We start from the raw sequence: 17519 nt of genomic DNA, 5'->3' as shown, positions 1-17519 counted from the left end.
TTACCGTATCTAACACTTCACTTTGTGTCACTAATTTCCATGTTTCCTAAGGAGATTTTCTTATCGCTGTTACACAGATATTATTGATGTTTTGTAAGTGACAAGATATTTATGGAAGAACTATAACACTTTTAATAACCGTTTCTGAGTTGAAGTAGAACTTCATTGTGTTGATGAAGCTCTTCTTGATATTCTCTGTTCCATATTAAATTTTCTCCATAAAATGAGAGAATTCCTTGGAGCCAATTCAGAATATTCAAAAGCTTTTTTGCTTTTAAAATAATTCTTCATCTGCAGTGCTTAAAAGGCATTTTATTAAGTTAAACCAAAGCTTTTCAGAGCTTCTGTATTTGGTTGCAAGAACTTTTATTTAGATGAAGGGAATGAAGTTGGCAGTCATAAGATTTGGCAGGTTTGATAGAACGCTTAAAATTTCTGTAGATTGTCCAGTTGGGCAAATACACAGTGGTCGCACTGTATATTTAATAACTCCATAGTTCAATTTGATCTTGCAGCCCTGATTAACTTGTGTGTGAAAAAGTACTGATGTTACATTTTCTCTGAATGCCTTATTTTCAGCTTTCAAGATACTAGTGCTGGATTAATAGAAACTGAATCCTCTGAACCAGAAACCCCAGATATCATCTCTGGATCACAGGATTGGCAACCTTCAAAATCTCAAGGTTCAGGTACCAGAAATAAAAAAGGAAATGGTGAAGAGACCAGTGAAGCAAAGGTATCTTTGTTTTTATGGATCTTTTTGGTCTCCAGAAATCCTTCTCACATTACTAGTAGCAATCACATAAAATAAATATTTATTTGATAAATATCTCATAACATACTCATATACAGCTCAGCACACGAAGTCATTAAACATGGAAATATCACCAGAAGTTAAATAAATTGCCAGTCAGTGGGATAAATGACTTTTATTGGTTTTATTTTAGTAGACCAAACAGATTCAAGGAATATCATGTTTGGATTGGGTTTATCTCATAGTGCAAAAATTTAAAGTTGCTGTTTAAACTGTTCATTACCTTTCCAAAACAAAGATTATGAAGGAGAAAATTCCACTATTAAAATTCAATGTTTTTCATTGTCTTGGAGCCCAGTCCTGCGGGGACTTGGTACTATGTGCTTGCTAGCATAACTAGTAATGCTTGTCTGAAGGATTCCTTTAATTTTTTAATCTTTCTAAGACAAAAGATGGTCTTGTGGCTGAAGCATGGGAGGGGTCAGGAGATACTTCCTATGCTACTTTGGGCAAGTCGCTTAAACTCTTGACCCTCAATTTCACCATTAGTTTAGATGTAAAAAATAAGCAAACTTCCCCATTTTTACTGGGAGGCTGGCTAATTCTAATCTTTGTGAAGCACCTTGAATTCCTTGAGTGGGAGGTGTTATAGAAATACAGCACTCTTCTGCCTCAGAAGAAATGGAGTGGACAGAATAGCCTGGACCCTGTAATGTGCCTCAGTCCTGCATACAAACCAGAACTAAGCAGATATGTTTTCAGGCCAACTAGCTATGACAATATACTGCTATTGTAACAGGAAGGACAGCCTTAAGAAAAACCTGGAGTCTCAAGTCATCACAATCAGAATGCTTATGTTACTATCAGTAATGTTTTTACGTTGTAGATTACATGTTCTGTGGTTAAGTGAAATTAATTTGATGCATAATAAATTTCCTTTGCAATCTGAAAATGCCAAACCAGTCAGTACAGGAAATACACCCCTTTGAGGATATTTATGTGATGAAACCACTGTAGATAAAAGGAGGACAAATAATTTTATGTAGCAGAAATGCTTTTGTTCTTATATAATAGGTAGACTTTATATTTTGCCATATCTGTTGATCAAGAATAATTCCCTTTATCATTCTTGCTTTTTGCAATAATGCCTAGTGATCTCTGGTAGAAAGATTTAAAGCCTACAGCCAACAATAGTTAAAATTGGTACTAGAATCTCACTCACTTGATTTAACTGAAAGATTTAAAAAAAAGCCTTGTGTTCACTTTCATTTGACACCAATATTTAACTGTCTTGTAGCAAGAGTTTCTTCACTATTGCAGGAATCAGGAGTTCTAAATATTACTTTGTTTCCACATAGAACAATGAAGTATGTGATTTATATAAACAAGATGAAAAGAAAAGTACAGCAGGAAAAAGCCATGATTCTAAATCTGAAACAATGTGAGTAGTTGTTCTGCCTAGCACTAGTAGTCCACTGAGAGTTAAATCTATATTTCTCTAATTTGGGGGTGGGTAGGTATCTGTTCACATGGCACAGCAGGTGATCTTTTGTTTCTCTTTATTTATTTTAAAAATACTTCAAATATAACTAAGTTTCTGTTGCCAAAGAATGGCGCTTATAGTAAACTTCAAAATGTTGCATAGGGACAAGCAGGTTATTTTGGTTTTAGTGAGAGTTACAGCTTGTGCAACTTAGGGCTGGGGTGGGGGGAGTCAATCTAAGTTACACAACTTCAGTTATGTGAATAACTTAGAGCTACTGACTGTCTTCACTGCGGTGAGTTGCTCTCCAGTCTACTCCGCCTGTGCCTCTCGCTCCGGTGGAGTACCACTTATATATTAGACATGATAAATCGAGCCCCGGTGGATCGATTGCTGCCCGCCGATCCTGCGGCTAGTATAGACAAGCCCTTAGTATACCAAGATCTTGGGGGTTCATTGTCAGGATAATAGCACTGAATGAGTAAGGGGTGGGGATTGAATTAATCTACTATGTAGTAGTGTACTATTCAGATCTCCTGATCTTTATGCCATACTACAGCATACTAACTTCCTTCTGCTGTCTCCAGCCTGGGACTACTGCCTTTTTCATGTTTTGTGTCAAGCTGCATTAGGGTTGTAACTGGAATTTAATGAAACACACAACAGTATACAAAACTTATTTTTATTAAACAATGCAACCTTAAATGTTTTGATAAGAGAAGTTTATGTATCCAAAACATGTTTCAAATTTACAACTAAATTATTTATTAAAGGAACAGAGGAATTAAATGTAGTCAATTAAACTGATTATTTCAGGTCAGCCTGAGAAAATTTTCGAATATGCCTCAGTGAAAGTCTTGTCTAAGTCTCTTGAAAATGAGAGAGTCTCCTAAATTACTTAGGCTGACCTATTGTGCTATATTTATAAAGCTTGACCTCAAAAGTTAGATGTTTTCCACCTGATTCTTTCTTTATATAGGAAAGCAGCCTTTAATTCTGAGGTTTTTGATAGAGGTTCATGGATTCAGCATATTTTATACTTAAATGTTTTAAGAGATTATCAGTTTAGGCCTTAACATATTTTGTGTTAAATTCCGATTTCATTTTAAACAGGTTTATTTTTAAAAATAAAACTTCTAATAATTCAAATAACCATAAAAATATTTTTTTATTTTTAAAAAAAAATATATTTTTTATCCACCCTGGAACGGTTACATTTTCTAATATTCTCTTCAAAGGTGTGGCCCCATACAGTGCTGAAAACCAGTAAACTTATGAAGAGTGTCCTTACACACTTACAAAAGATTCTGTACTTTCAAGAAATAAAGCATACCCACAAATGGCATAGAACACAGTAATGAATTCTGTCAGTTACTGTTTTATTGTATGGAATATGTAGGTAACATGTTTTTGGAGGATATATTTGATCATACAGAGTACTGGATTTCTTTGCTGTGAATATTATAAGCTATTGTTTTTGTATCTTAAGGGAAACTGAAAAAGCTGCTGCTGGAAAGCCATCCGTGAGAGAACGCCTGCAGAGACCTAAACCCAACTTAGCAAGGGCATCTGGAAAGACAGAAGCAGAAGTCCAAGAGAAATCTGAGGTCAAGATTTCTTCTCCAGAGCCTACGGAAGGGGCTGAAAAAATGGTGGGGAGCAGCAATGTTAATTGCAAATGCTAACAATTTTGTGTTATATGTAAAAGTTGATTTCCTAAATCTTGGGGACCTGTTCTATGGCTCATCTGACCACTTGTATAGCAATTGCTTATACATAGATGATCCAGTCAAGCGTGTTGGTTTTAGTGATTAGCAGCATATCTGATTATTTCACATCTGAAGCAGTTGAGCTTTATCCAAAGAGGGCATGGAATGTCAAAACCAGGGGATGGACTTAGTGGATCTCTCACAAGATAGTCATTGGCCATGTTTGAAGTTTGTTCTTGGCACCTGGAGGTGAAATTGAGGTTCCTTAGGGGAATTGGGACGGGGATAGCTCAGTGGTTTGAGCATTGGCCTGCTAAACCCAGGGTTGTGAGTTCAATCCTTGAGGGGGCCATTTAGGGAACTGAGGCAAAAACCTGTCTGGGGATTGGTCCTGCTTTGAGCAGGGGGTTGGACTAGATGACCTTCTGAGGTCCCTTCCAACCCTAATCTTCTATGATTGTCCCAAAGCAGTGACTTGAACTGAGATGATGGCTTGGTAGATTAAACACATTTTTAAATAGGGGTAGATGTGACATGTCTTGCACCTTAAGGTGCAGATTCTGCAAGGTGACTTCTCACCTAATGTCAGGAGAGTTGATATTGGACAAAACCAGCAGCCAGGCCAGGTTAATTGGTTAATGGTACCTATTATATGCATGGTTTCATGTAGCTGAGTGTCTGTTAGTCCTGTATGAAAAGAGCTTAGCCACACTGGAGAGAGGGGAGGGATAGCTCAGTGGCTTGAGCATTGGCCTGCTAAACCCAGGGTTGTGAGTTCAATCCTTGAGGGGGCCACTTGGGGATCTGGGGCAAAAATTGGTCCTGCTAGTGAAGGCAGGGGGCTGGACTTAATGACCTTTCAAGGTCCTTTCCAGTTCTAGGAGATTGGTATATCTCCAATTATTATTTTTTATTTATTATTATTATACAAAATAGCATAAGGCAAGCCCAGAGTTTCTGTACATTAGCTCCCAAGGTAGAACCAGCTAATTTGCTGATATGGTTGTTGGCTGTTTTTATTTTCAGCAGTATCTTAGTAAGGCATTCCTGGGAAATCAAGATGTGGTCCAGTGTGACACCCAGATACACTGGCTTTGGGTCATTGTCCAGCCTGTGTCCATTTGGGAAGATATTGAGCTGTTTGTTGGCCTTTGTGTGGTATAGAGGAAAGCAACTGGATGCTGTCTTTTTGGTGATAGGTTTAAGTCTCCATCTTTTACAATGAGCCATATCTTTCATGTTAGCATTCGGGACTTCTTCTATGTGACTGAAATCCTGGTTCTTTACTGCCAGGCAGATCACTGCGAAGATAAAACGCAGTGATTGGGAAGGTTCTTTCAAGTAATTTGTACATGCAACTTAGCAAAGCGATGTGGAAGTAGTAATTTTGCAAGTCACTGGGCTTTTTCAGGTTTGGCAGGGCTATTACTTTTGTTCTCTGCTAGATCTTGGGTATTTTATTCTTTGGATGACTCGAGTTAGAAACATGGGTAGCCATTGTCTGCTAATTTTCCCTTGTTCTTCAGCAATTTGGTGGCGTTGTTGTCAAGCCCACAGGCTTTACCTGTTTTCAGTATTTTGATTGCCCATTCTATTTCATCTGCGGTGAAAGGCTGGAGGTTTTTTCAGCATCAGGTATACCCTCTTTGTATTGCACCATTTGTTCTTTATCTCTCCTTCAAACTTTCTGTCCTTCATCCACTTCTGCGGAATTTATCTGGGGGATAACAATACTATTTGGAGAGACTGAACAATGGCACTGTGCCGGATGCTTCTGAGCAGCACCAAGTTTTCTAATTAGTGCCCAGGTTTTGCTGTTGTCTCTTGATATGTTTAGTTCCATGGTAGATTGCTCCCATCTCGCTCTTCTAGAAGTGTTCAAACTGTCTAAAAGATGTGTGGTGATGTCTGGATTGCCACGTCTTCACATTGCTTGAGGAATTCTGCAAACTCCTCATCTAGGCAGGGAATATAGGTTGTATAACTCAGGCCCTACTTCATTTGTGATATTGCTGAAATTGCGGATCCTGCAATATTAGGCCTCCACCACAATTTTGATTTTAATTAGCTTACTTTGCACAGTCCACAATTTTGCATACGTTTTGAGTATGCAGTTAGTACTGTACTAACATTCAATGATCGTAAAAGGCTAAAGTGACTGGACTTGATTTCTTTAGCAGTTGTGTTTATGATTTTGTCTTCTGAATTTTATATTGTACCAGTTCCTTTTTTTTTTTTTTTTAAATGAATGTAATATAGTTGCATCAAAATGTCTGGCTATCAACAAAATTAGCAGGCATAACATAATACTTGAGTGTTTATATTGTTCCAGCAATTTTTTTAAACAAATAGGTTTACTCTTGCTTTTTCCAGATTACCACTATTAATAAAGGTCCATTATTATTTTTCTTCTATGATTTTCTGTGCAGCTCAGCGGCAATTGTTTGAAGATCATCCTGCAATTCAAGTAGGGCCTTACTTATAACAACCTCTTGGAATTTACTTGGTGGCAGCTTTTTAATTTTTTTTGTGTGAATTGCATGTAAGTTGCTTCAGTAGAGATGTTGTGTGAATTGTGTGAAGCTGGGCCAGGTTGCTGATAGTTTCAGCAAGGGTTAATATTGATGCTTATGACAAGTATGGTTACTCCAACTTTGGTAAAAATCAGACTATGTTGACTGTGGGAAGTTTTTCATTATGCTGCTTATAGCTTGAAGTAGGTGATGGCCTGTGATGGTGATCCAGGTGAGGTCAGGGGAGTAGTCTTGCTTCCATCTGGGAGAATGAGAAGTACTCTGTTTGGATCATGGATGAGGTGAAGACCACAGAATGAAATCCAGTCCAAAAAGTCGACTCCATTTTGATCTGACTCTCTATCTCTCCAGGTAGTGTGTTGGCTTTTAAAACATGTCAGGCTGTGGGAGCTTAGGAATAATATTTGGGGGAGGGCAGGCTTGGTTATGGTGCATGTACCTTTTTGCCATTTTGAAATGATACTCTCTCAACATCAGAGATCCGAATTAGATTGGAGTGGTTCCATGCCAGCAAGATCTGCTCTAACATGGGTTGCATGGCCCCATTTGCTATGCAAAGGGTAACTCACGAGGTCATAACCTGTGGTGTTAAGGCAGCTGGAGAAAGTGAGTTGATGTGTCTCCTGAAGGCAGATGACATCCATTTATGTTTGGAGGCTAGGGACCGGAGAATAGAACATTCAGCAGATGAGAGGCCTTCAACATTTAGCTGAAGGATTTTCAGGGATGGGACAATGACCAAAGCTGCTTGATCATGGGTAAGATCTCTGAGATCACTTGGAAGTCCATGCTGGCCAGGATCTGACATGTTTAGTTGGTGCTTTTGGTTTCTGTTAACGAAGCAGGATACTTATGGGGTATACAGTGGGAATGTAGCTGCATTATACCCCATCTGACCACTGACTTTGCAAATCAGATTTGACTCAAATGCTCTATCTCTCATCTCTCTGTCCTCTATATAAAAAAATATTTTTTATTTTAATTCAGTGTATCATGGAAGCTGGTGAAGGTAACACAGCTGAAATCACCAGAGATGAAACCACAGGGAGAGAGATCAAAGCCTTAGAGACTGAATCCCAGTGAGTATGCAGAGATCAGTTTATCATATCATCTTTACTTTAACTCTTAACTGTTTACTGCAGTGTCTTCTAGTTTATTGCCTACAGTGGTCTGTTGTAGTCCTTCCATAGGCTGGTCTGATGAACTATGATGCAAGTGCAAATTGAGGAGACAGGTGTGAAACCTTAACTTGGCTTCTAGATTTCCCAGGACAATATAGAATGGCAATACCATGGAAGTGTTGCACTCCTCTCCTGGGAGGCTGAAGAGAGCCAGACTTCATACAATACCAAACCATTCTCTTTAACTCAGAAGCTTTATCAATGATGATTTGAACCTTACTGGGGGTGGGGAGGAAACTCAGTGATAAGATGTCCAGGGAGGAGTAGTTGAAACTACACAGGGATAAAATAGACTTTCATAAAGGTGTATACTTTGATTCTTCCCCACATTCCATAGCTTGATGCCTAGCTTCTGAAGATTGGAGCAGGAACTATAGCGAGTAAGCCACGTAACTCTGTTACAGAGTTTGGAAGACCTAATGCTAGTGGAAGGGGCCAAAAGACTGACTACAAATATTTTCTGTAGTGTTTCAGATAAAAGCAGCTTCTGCATGTCAAAGAAATGTACAAACATGCAAAAAAACCAATAATACCCCAAAGGCAACACTGTATTTAAGATCCTTTTTTAATAAAGAAAATTGTGCAGGTCATTGAAAATCATCTTTTCTTATGTCCGAGATGACATAAATAGGCTTGAATGGCACAAATGCTGATTCTGAATGCCATACTTTTTTTTCTTGTGTAGAGAAACTGAAAAAGCTGTTACTGAAAAAGCAGCAATGAGAGGGCGTCGGCAGCGATTTAAACCTAATGTAGTAGGAGCATCTGGGAAGAGAGAAGCTCCTGTCCAAGGTGAAGGAAAGGACAAAACTCCTCAAGAGCCTGAGGGAGCAATTGAAAAGGTATTTAGCAGAACAAAACTAACTGGAAATGATAAACATTTGTATTTTGTCAAGTGTCTAGAAAAATAAGCCTCTATACCTAATCATGTTGCGGGGGAGGATAGCTCAGTGGTTTGAGCATTGGCCTGCAAAACCCAGGTTTGTGAGTTCAATCCTTGAGAGGGCCATTTGGGGATTGGTCCTGCTTTGAGCAGGGGGTTGGACTAGATGATCTCTTGAGGTCCCTTCCAAACCCTAATAATCTATGTTGTTGTTTGTCCTTTTGTTGCTGAATGTAACCAGAAGTCTCAGTCAACAATCTGTGTAATGGATTTTTCTACATTTATCACTTATATTGTGGTAGAACCTAGAGGCCAAAATCAGGTTGCGAGCTTGATTGTGCTAGGCACTGTACAAACTTACAGTAAGTGATGGTCCCTGCCCCAAAGAGCATACCATCTAAAAGGGTAGATGTTGGACATAGTTTCCATTAGATTTCACAGTGCAGTGGCCTCAAGATGTCTTCTGTGACTAAGGTCCTCTGCTGTGTAGGACATATCTACACCTTCACCTACAAACCTGGTATCTTTTAGGCTCAGCTATTATCAGTTCTAACACGACTGTTTATTACATCTTTCATATAGCCATGCAAAGGTTACATTTCTTCATTTTAATTTTCTACTCTTCAGCAGAGTACTGACCAAGGTAACACACCTGACAGTACCAGAGGGGAAACTACAGAAAAAGATGGGAAGGTATCAGAGACTGAATCACAGTAAGTATTTACAGAGCAGGGAGACGTATCCTGCTATTTTCAGCTCTTTCCCTGCCTTCTCCTTTCTGATAGTGTTGCATGGAATAGTGAATATAAAAGCTTTTGCTCTTAAGTTATATTTTTGGCAGTCTTTTCCAACTTGCATTTTAATAAGTGGAGCAGATAGTGTCACTGTTGTTCAGATGAAATTTCGTGGACTATTTACAAGGTGCAGGTAAGATAAATGCCAAACAGTTAAAGGAAAAGCTAGTCACTTCAAAGAAAACAAATTGAATTGTTAAGTGTAAAGCAAGTTAGAATCATGCATTTCTTATATTTTTATATGACAGAAAATAACAGGATTTGACATTTACAAGGGTAAGAAAATTCACACTTAAAGTAACATTATCTGGCATAACTCCTCATGTTTCAAGGCACAAGCTAACTGCAAACTGTCTAGGGCTGGGAAGAAATTTCCTATAGTGTGGGCAGGTTATTCTGGTTTTTTTTTTTAATAGTTTCTTGCACTTTTCTTCCTCAGCCAGAATCATGATGTGTGTAATGTGTCTCCTGTGTGGTGGTGTATGTTGTAGGAAGGATGTAGAGTAGTAAAAAAAAGAAACAAATTCTTAAGACTCAATAAGGGATATGGAGACTTGAAGAGATGGGAAGATGAATAAATAAATTGTAGCAGGAAGAAATACTCAAACTTTTGGTCAGAGAAGTGAAAATCTGGGTAGGGTATATAGTGATGATAATTATACATGTTAGTTGCTTTTTAAAACTTTATGCTCTCTGTAAAACTATGCATCAATCTTATTACACTAATGTGATCATGTGCTTGGAGTAAGGATGTCAGAAGGCTTATTGCTGTCTAAAAATATGAACTGTCTCATAATGGCAGGGCAGAGGATGGAGTTTATCTATGCATTCTATAAAAATGTTTGCAATTGAACATTTCAAACTTACATTTTAGTGGGGTCAAATGTCATTTTAGTCTAGAGTATATATTTCTAACTTTCATTAAATTTGCAATAAATAATGTGTCTGTGTGCCTATAGTTGTTAACAAACTAAAGAACTATTCGCTATTAGATTTAAAATCTGGGACATTGTTATTTTGAATGTGCGCCTTTCCAGGTCTAAAGAAATATCCTGTTTACAAGAAGGTGGCAAACAGAGTGTACTTAAACCAGCACCACTAATGAGAGCTCGAATGCAGAGGCCAAAACCAAATGTAGGAAGGGCAGCTGGAAGGCAAGAAGTATCAACAGCAAAAAAAGATGTAGAAGATGAAAAAATGGAAGTTGGAGAAACAGTGAAGAGTTTGCTACATTGTGAAAACAAAAGTGGTGCACTCCTCACCACAGGTGTAAGTTTCTTTTATCTGAGCTCTAAGACTTCTTTGCAGCTGTATTATTAATATATATATAATATAATGCATTGTATTATTATCTGGAGCCCAAGTAGATGTCTTAGAGCAGTGATGGTCAAAGTGCAATCCACAGAATTCCTGTGGTAGCTTGTAGCCACCTTGCCTTTTAAAGGTGACCTGAAACTTGTTAGGATCTGAATTCAAGCACTTGGAGATTCTGTGTTTCTACTGGAGCAGCAGATTACATCCCAAGAATTTAAGTGCCGCGAGTTGCATTCCTTACCTTGTCTGTGATAACAGCTATAAAATGGGAAATACAGAATCCAAACTCATATCTTTCAGAGACATGAAAGACAGTTTGTAATATTTTAAATCTAAACAAATATTAAGGATTTGGAATCTTAAATCATTTTCTTTATTTTACAAATACCTAGTGATAGTACTTGATGTGCCTCTGAGTGAGGGGAGGCTTGTTTAAGGGTATATTAAATTTTAAATTGCTTTTGCAAAACGTACGTTATTTTTCATTACTTTCCTTCCTATAGAGAAGAGCTTTTTCAAATCTTTTTAATGAGGAAAATTGTTGCTCCTTTTAGGATGCAACAGGTAATGAAGACATCCTGCTGTGGTCTGAGATATCAGAAAAAGAAGCCACTGCAGGAACTGAGAAGGTGGTCTCAGTGCATGTAAAACAGCATTCCCAAGAGAAACTCTTGGGATCTGAGAGTTGTGAACAAGAAAAGGAGTCATTATCTGTGGATGATTTGGAAGATGGTTCAGATTTTGGTACAGGGTAAGTTTAAGGAAAGGGGAAATGCAGAAGCATTGGATGTCTCCACAGAACTAACACATTAATCTTCAAATTCAGCGCTCACATTTAGCATCATCAAAGTAAACATTAAACTAATTTTTAACTAAGCATATCTAACAGATCACTTTAACGCTGGATTTTTTAAAGTAAACCTGAAAGCAGTAGGATTTCAGACAAGATGGCTAATAACTAGTTCCCCTTTAATACATTTTATTTCTTTTTAAAGCCTAAAAGAATTCCTTGAATAGTCCTCTTTAAAGTGTAAATGCTATAAAAAAGGATCTTGGATTGTGAGTCCAATTTTCAAACTTAAAGATTTTTTATAGGATGCCCGGAATCTGTAGGTCTAGACTTCAATACAGTTCTTACCTACGAATACCTAAGTACTCATTTGAACTTTAAAATATGGAATTTGAATTTGCTTTTAAGATTGAGGTGCCACATTTTGAAAATTGGGTTTAGATCTTATATGAGGTTTCAGATGCTGTGAGACAGTTAAACTTGTAGTGAATGACACATTCCTCATAAAATAAGACTCAGGGCTGTATTAATCCAAAAGTTGCTGCTTTTAGCAAGACATCTCTTTGCTTGCCCGCCCATTATTTTATAGTTTTGTCATGTGCTGGCTTCCTTCTCATATCCCTATTAACCTTTGGCAACAATCTAAGTAATTGGAAGCTGTGGATTGCATGCTTAACTACTATATTGAGGAATAGTTGTTTTACAGAAGGTCTTGTGTTAGTTTCAGTTGCACTGTTGAGTGCTGTACCATGTGTGGGACCTAGGCTATATGGTTGTTGCCATATTGCTTCTTTACATATTTTCTTTGGTTTAACAGAGATGCAAGAAGTTCTCAGCAAGAAGAAATGGCTGTTCAGACAACACATCTATTGAGGAATCAATTTCAGAGGCCAAAATCAAATTTAGGAAAGGAAGCTGGAGGAGGGGAAGTTCCAGGAGTGGATAAAGATGTATCAGAGGACAGCACTGAAAAAGACAACAGTTTGACACAGTGTGACAGTAAATGCAGCATGCTTCCTGACCTAGATGTAAGTTTGGATTTTTTTTAATTAGAGTGGAGACTTTGGGGGTGTCTTTGAAAAGCTGCATTTATGTGCATTATTGTAGGTGCAACTGATGAAAAACATTGGCAGAATTTTTACATAGAAGTTTATCCTTGTTGAACCAGGAAATCTGTAAAAGCTTAGAAAAATAAAAATTTCCATGTAGTACTGTATGAAAATGTACTGTGAAGAACAAGCCTTCTGTGGCAGAGTAATAGTTCAAATAGTCAGTTATTTTCCATCATTAGCAGTCCAGGTGTCTGTCTTCATTCTTGCCATTCCCTCTGCTCAGAAGTCCACTCAGCTCAGAAACAAAAGTGCTATCGTAAAATATCAAAGAAATAATCCACAGTAATCTCCAGTTCAGTTTTAAAGCAGACATGGCTCATTCCCCTGAAGTACAGGACTCTAATATTAAACCTGTTGTGTTGGGCCCCATGCCAGTTCTTGCTGACAGACATTTAAATTTCTGTATGTCTCAGTATTGGGCAAAAATTGGGGCCCTTCATTTGTGGACACTGGACAGCCAGGGAAAAATTCAGACAATGTTTAATAGTAATCTTAATGAACTTTGTCTCTTCTGCTTAAATTATAAGTATTTTTTTCAGTTGTGTAGCATAATATATTTGAGTGTTTTAGTTCAGATGTTTACACTCTTAATGTGTCTTTTAGAAAGCAGCAAAATGTGAAGTCTTGCCATCCTGTCAGCCATTAGAAAAAGAAGACTCCGCAGACTCTCAAGAAGTATTTGCAACCCCAATAAGCCTTCAGTCCCCTAAGAAGCTTTCAGGATCTGAGAGTGGTGAACAAAATGTGTCTCTTCCATCTGCAGATAACCAGGAGAAGACTTCAACTGTTGCTGCCAGGTAAAGGTTCTGTTCCTTTGTTTTATTTCCTGAAAATAATAGTGAGGGAGTTACAAAACGAAATCAGTCTCCAGGTTTTCAACTGGCTAAATAAATTAGCTAGATGTACCTCTTTACATCGAACTTCTTTATTTTTGCATAGTAAATGCTGAACTGTCCTCTAATTGAATTATTTCTACCCTGCACTTAGAATGAGTATATATTAACCTCAGGGTGGTAAATGTGATATTTTCAGTGGAATGACTTACCTCAGCATTTTCATGAAAATTGGATGTACAGTAGAACCTCAGAGTTATGAACACTAGAGTTATGAAGTGACTTGTCAACCACATACCTCATGTGGAACTGGAAATACGCAATCAGGCAGCAGGGACCAAAATAAAGCAAAGTACAGTACTGTGTTAAACATAAACTACTGAAACTTTGCTTTTATTTATTTATTTTATTTTGATAAAGCAAGGAAATGGTTTCTGTGCTTGTTTCATAAGAATGGCCCTACTGGGTCAGACCAAAGGTCCATATAAGTCAGTATCCTGTTTTCCAACAGTGGCCAGTGCCAGGTGTCCCAGAGGGAATGAACAGAACAGGTAATCATCAAGTGATCCATTCCCTGTCACTCATTCCCAGCTTCTGGCAAACAGAGGCTAGGGACACCATTCCTGCCCATCCTGGCTAACAGCCATTGATGGACCTATCCTCCATGAATTTATCTAGTTCTTTTTTGAACCCTGTTATGGTCTTGGCCTTCACAATATCCTCTGGCAAGGAGTTCCACAGGTTGACTGTGTGTTTATATGAAGAAATACTTCCTTTTGTTTTAAACCTGCTGCCTATTAATTTCATTTGGTGACCCCTAGTTCATGTGTTATGAGAAGTAGTAAACAACGCTTCCTTATCTACTTTCTCTACACCAGTCATGATTTTATAGACCTCTATCATATCTCCCCTTAGTCATCTCTTTTCCAAGCTGAAAAGTCCAAGTCTCCTCATACGGAAGCCGTTCCATACCCCTAATCATTTTTGTTGCCCTTTTTCTGAACCTTCTCCAATTCTAATATATCTTTTTGGAGATGTGGCGACCATATCTGAACACAGTATTCAAGATGTGGGCATACCATGGATTTATACAGAGGCAGCATGATATTTTCTGTCCTCTTATCTATCCCTTTCTTAATTATTCCCAGCATTCTGTTTGCTTTTTTGACTGCCGCTGCACACCGAGTGGAGGTTTTCAGAGAACTATCCACAATGACTCCAAGATCTTTCTTGAGTGGTAACAGCTAATTTAGACCCCACCATTTTATATGTATAGTTGGGATTATGCTTTCCAATGTGCATTGCTTTGCATTTATCAACAATAAATTTCATCTGCCATTTTGTTGCCCAGTCACCCAGTTTAAGAGATCCTTTTGTAGCTCTTCGCTGTCTGCCTGGGTCTTAACTATCTTTAATAATTTTGTATCATCTGCAAATTTTGCCACCTCACTGTTTACCCCATTTTCCAGATCATTTATGAATATGTTGAATAGGACTGGTCCTAGTACAGACCACTGGGGGACACCACTATTTACCTTTTTCCATTCTGAAAACTGATCATTTGTACCTATCCTGTTTCCTATCTTTTAACCAGTCCGTGAGAGCACCTTTCCTCTTATCCTGTGGCAGCTTACTTTCTATAAGAGCCTTTGGTGAGGGACCTTGTGAAAGGCTTTCTGAAAATCTAAGTACACTACATCCACAGGATCCCCCTTGTCCACATGCTTGTTGACCCCCCTCAAAGAATCCTAGTAGATTGGTGAGGTATGATTTCCCTTTACAAAAGCCATGTTGACTCTTCCCCAACAAATTATGTAGAAGCAGCAAAGAATCCTGTGGCACCTTATAGACTAACAGACGTTTTGCAGCATGAGCTTTCGTGGGTGAATACCCACTTCCTCGGATGCAAGCAGTGGAAATTTCCAGGGGCAGGTGTGTATATATAAGCAAGCAAGAAGCAAGCTAGAGATAACGAGGTTAGATCAATCAGGGAGGATGAGGCCCTGTTCCAGCAGCTGAAGTGTGAAAACCAAGGGAGGAGAAACTGGTTCTGTAATTGGCAAACCATTCACAGTCTTTGTTTAGTCCTGAGCTGATGGTGTTAAATTTGCAGATGAACTGGAGCTCAGCAGTTTCTCTTTGAAGTCTGGTCCTAAAGTTTTTTTGCTGTAGGATGGCCACCTTAAAATCTGCTATTGTGTGGCCAGGGAGGTTGAAGTGTTCTCCTACAGGTTTTTGTATATTGCCATTCCTAATGTCTGATTTGTGTCCATTTATCCTTTTCCTTAGAGACTGTCCAGTTTGGCCGATGTACATAGCAGAGGGGCATTGCTGGCATATGATGGCATATATTACATTGGTGGACGTGCAGGTGAATGAACTGGTGATGGTGTGGCTGATCTGGTTAGGTCCTGTGATGGTGTTGCTGGTGTAGATATGTGGGCAGAGTTGGCATCGAGGTTTGTTGCATGGGTTGGTTCCTGAGCTAGAGTTACTATGGTGTGGTGTGCAGTTGCTGGTGAGAATATGCTTCAGGTTGGCAGGTTGTCTGTGGGCAAGGACTGGCCTGCCACCCAAGGCCTGTGAAAGTGTGGGATCATTGTCCAGGATGGGTTGTAGATCCCTGATGATGCGTTGGAGGGGTTTGAGCTGGGGACTGTATGTGATGGCCAGTGGAGTCCTGTTGGTTTCTTTCTTGGGTTTGTCTTGCAGTAGGAGGCTTCTGGGTACACATCTGGCTCTGTTGATCTGTTTCCTTATTTCCTCGTGTGGGTACTGTAGTCTTGAGAATGCTTGGTGGAGATTTTCTAGGTGTTGGTCTCTGTCTGCGGGGTTAGAGCAGATACGGTTGTACCTCAGTGCTTGGCTGTAGACAATGGATCTTGTGGTGTGCCCGGGATGGAAGCTGGAGGCATGAAGGTAGGCATAGCGGTCGGTAGGTTTTCGGTATAGGGTGGTGTTAATGTGACCACCACTTATTTGCACCGTGGTGTCTAGGAAGTGGACCTCCCGTGTAGATAGGTCCAGGCTGAGGTTGATGGAGGGGTGGAAGCTGTTGAAATCATGGAGGAATTTTTCCAGAGTCTCCTTCCCATGGGTCCAGATGATGAAGATGTCATCAATGTAGCGTAGGTAGAGAAGGGGCGTGAGTGGACGGGAGCTGAGGAAGCGTTGTTCCAGGTCGCCCATAAAAATATTGGCATATTGTGGGGCCATGCGGGTGCCCATAGCGGTGCCACTGATCTGGAGATTTATTGTCATTAAATTTGAAATAGTTGTGTGTGAGGATAAAGACACAGAGCTCAGCAACCAGTTGTGCTGTGGCATCATCAGGGATACTGTTCCTGACAGTTTGTATTCCATCAGTGTGTGGGATGTTTGTGTAGAGAGCCTCTACATCCATGGTGGCTAGGATGGTGTTTTCTGGAAGGTCACCAATGCATTGTAGTTTCCTCAGGAAATCAGTGGTGTCACGGAGATAGCTGGGAGTGCTGGTAACATAGGATCTGAGTAGAGAAATTATGCTCATCTACATGTCTGACAATTTAGTTTCCACCAGTTTGCCCGGTACCAGCCTGTAATTGCTGAGATCACCTCTGGAGCCCTTTTTAAAAATTTGCATCAGATTAGCTATCCTCTAGTCATCTGGTACAGAAACTGACTTAAATGGTAGGTTACAGACGACAGTTAGTAGTTCTGCAATTTCACATTTGAGTTCCATCAGAACTGTTAGGTGAATACCATCTGGTCCTGGTGACTTATTAGTGTTTAATGTATCATTTGTTCCAAAACCTCCTCTAATGATACCCCAATCTGGGACAGTTCCTGAGATCTGTCACCTAAAAAGAATGGCTTAGGTTTGGGAATCTCCCTCACATCCTTAGCCATGAAGACCGATGCAAAAAATTCATTTAGTTTCTCCGCAATAGCCTTATTGTCCTTGAGTGCCCCTTTAGCACCTCGATCATCCAGTGGCCCCACTGGTTGTTTAGCAGGCTTCCTGCTTCTGATGTACTTAAAAAAAAAAAATTGCTATTACTTTTTGAGTCTTTCACTAACTGTTCCTCAAATTCTTTTTTGGCCTTCCTAATTGTATTTTTACACTTCATTTGCCAGTGTTTATGCACCTTTC

At 39.1% G+C, this 17519-nt stretch overlaps 1 protein-coding gene across 7 annotated transcripts in view; it reads left to right on the top strand.

Annotated features, from left to right (window-relative positions):
- BDP1 (B double prime 1, subunit of RNA polymerase III transcription initiation factor IIIB) overlaps nucleotides 1-17519 on the top strand; it is a 91853-nt gene that overhangs the window by 25767 nt on the left and 48567 nt on the right. For 6 of the 7 annotated variants that reach the window (XM_039545314.1, XM_039545313.1, XM_039545312.1 and 3 more), the window contains 10 exons: nucleotides 580-736; nucleotides 2113-2195; nucleotides 3727-3889; nucleotides 7468-7559; nucleotides 8347-8503; nucleotides 9172-9257; nucleotides 10376-10607; nucleotides 11207-11403; nucleotides 12260-12470; nucleotides 13158-13351. In XM_039545314.1, the coding sequence (XP_039401248.1) occupies nucleotides 580-736; nucleotides 2113-2195; nucleotides 3727-3889; nucleotides 7468-7559; nucleotides 8347-8503; nucleotides 9172-9257; nucleotides 10376-10607; nucleotides 11207-11403; nucleotides 12260-12470; nucleotides 13158-13351 (1572 nt within the window). The remainder of the gene's footprint in view (nucleotides 1-579; nucleotides 737-2112; nucleotides 2196-3726; nucleotides 3890-7467; nucleotides 7560-8346; nucleotides 8504-9171; nucleotides 9258-10375; nucleotides 10608-11206; nucleotides 11404-12259; nucleotides 12471-13157; nucleotides 13352-17519) is intronic. The other variant, XM_039545311.1, reaches the window with a different exon arrangement.

The sequence above is a fragment of the Mauremys reevesii genome, linkage group 6 (assembly GCF_016161935.1).
Source record: "Mauremys reevesii isolate NIE-2019 linkage group 6, ASM1616193v1, whole genome shotgun sequence".
NCBI classification, from domain to species: domain Eukaryota; kingdom Metazoa; phylum Chordata; order Testudines; family Geoemydidae; genus Mauremys; species Mauremys reevesii.
Note: the sequence above shows the minus strand (reverse complement) of the source record. Positions and strands in the feature narration are given on the sequence as shown.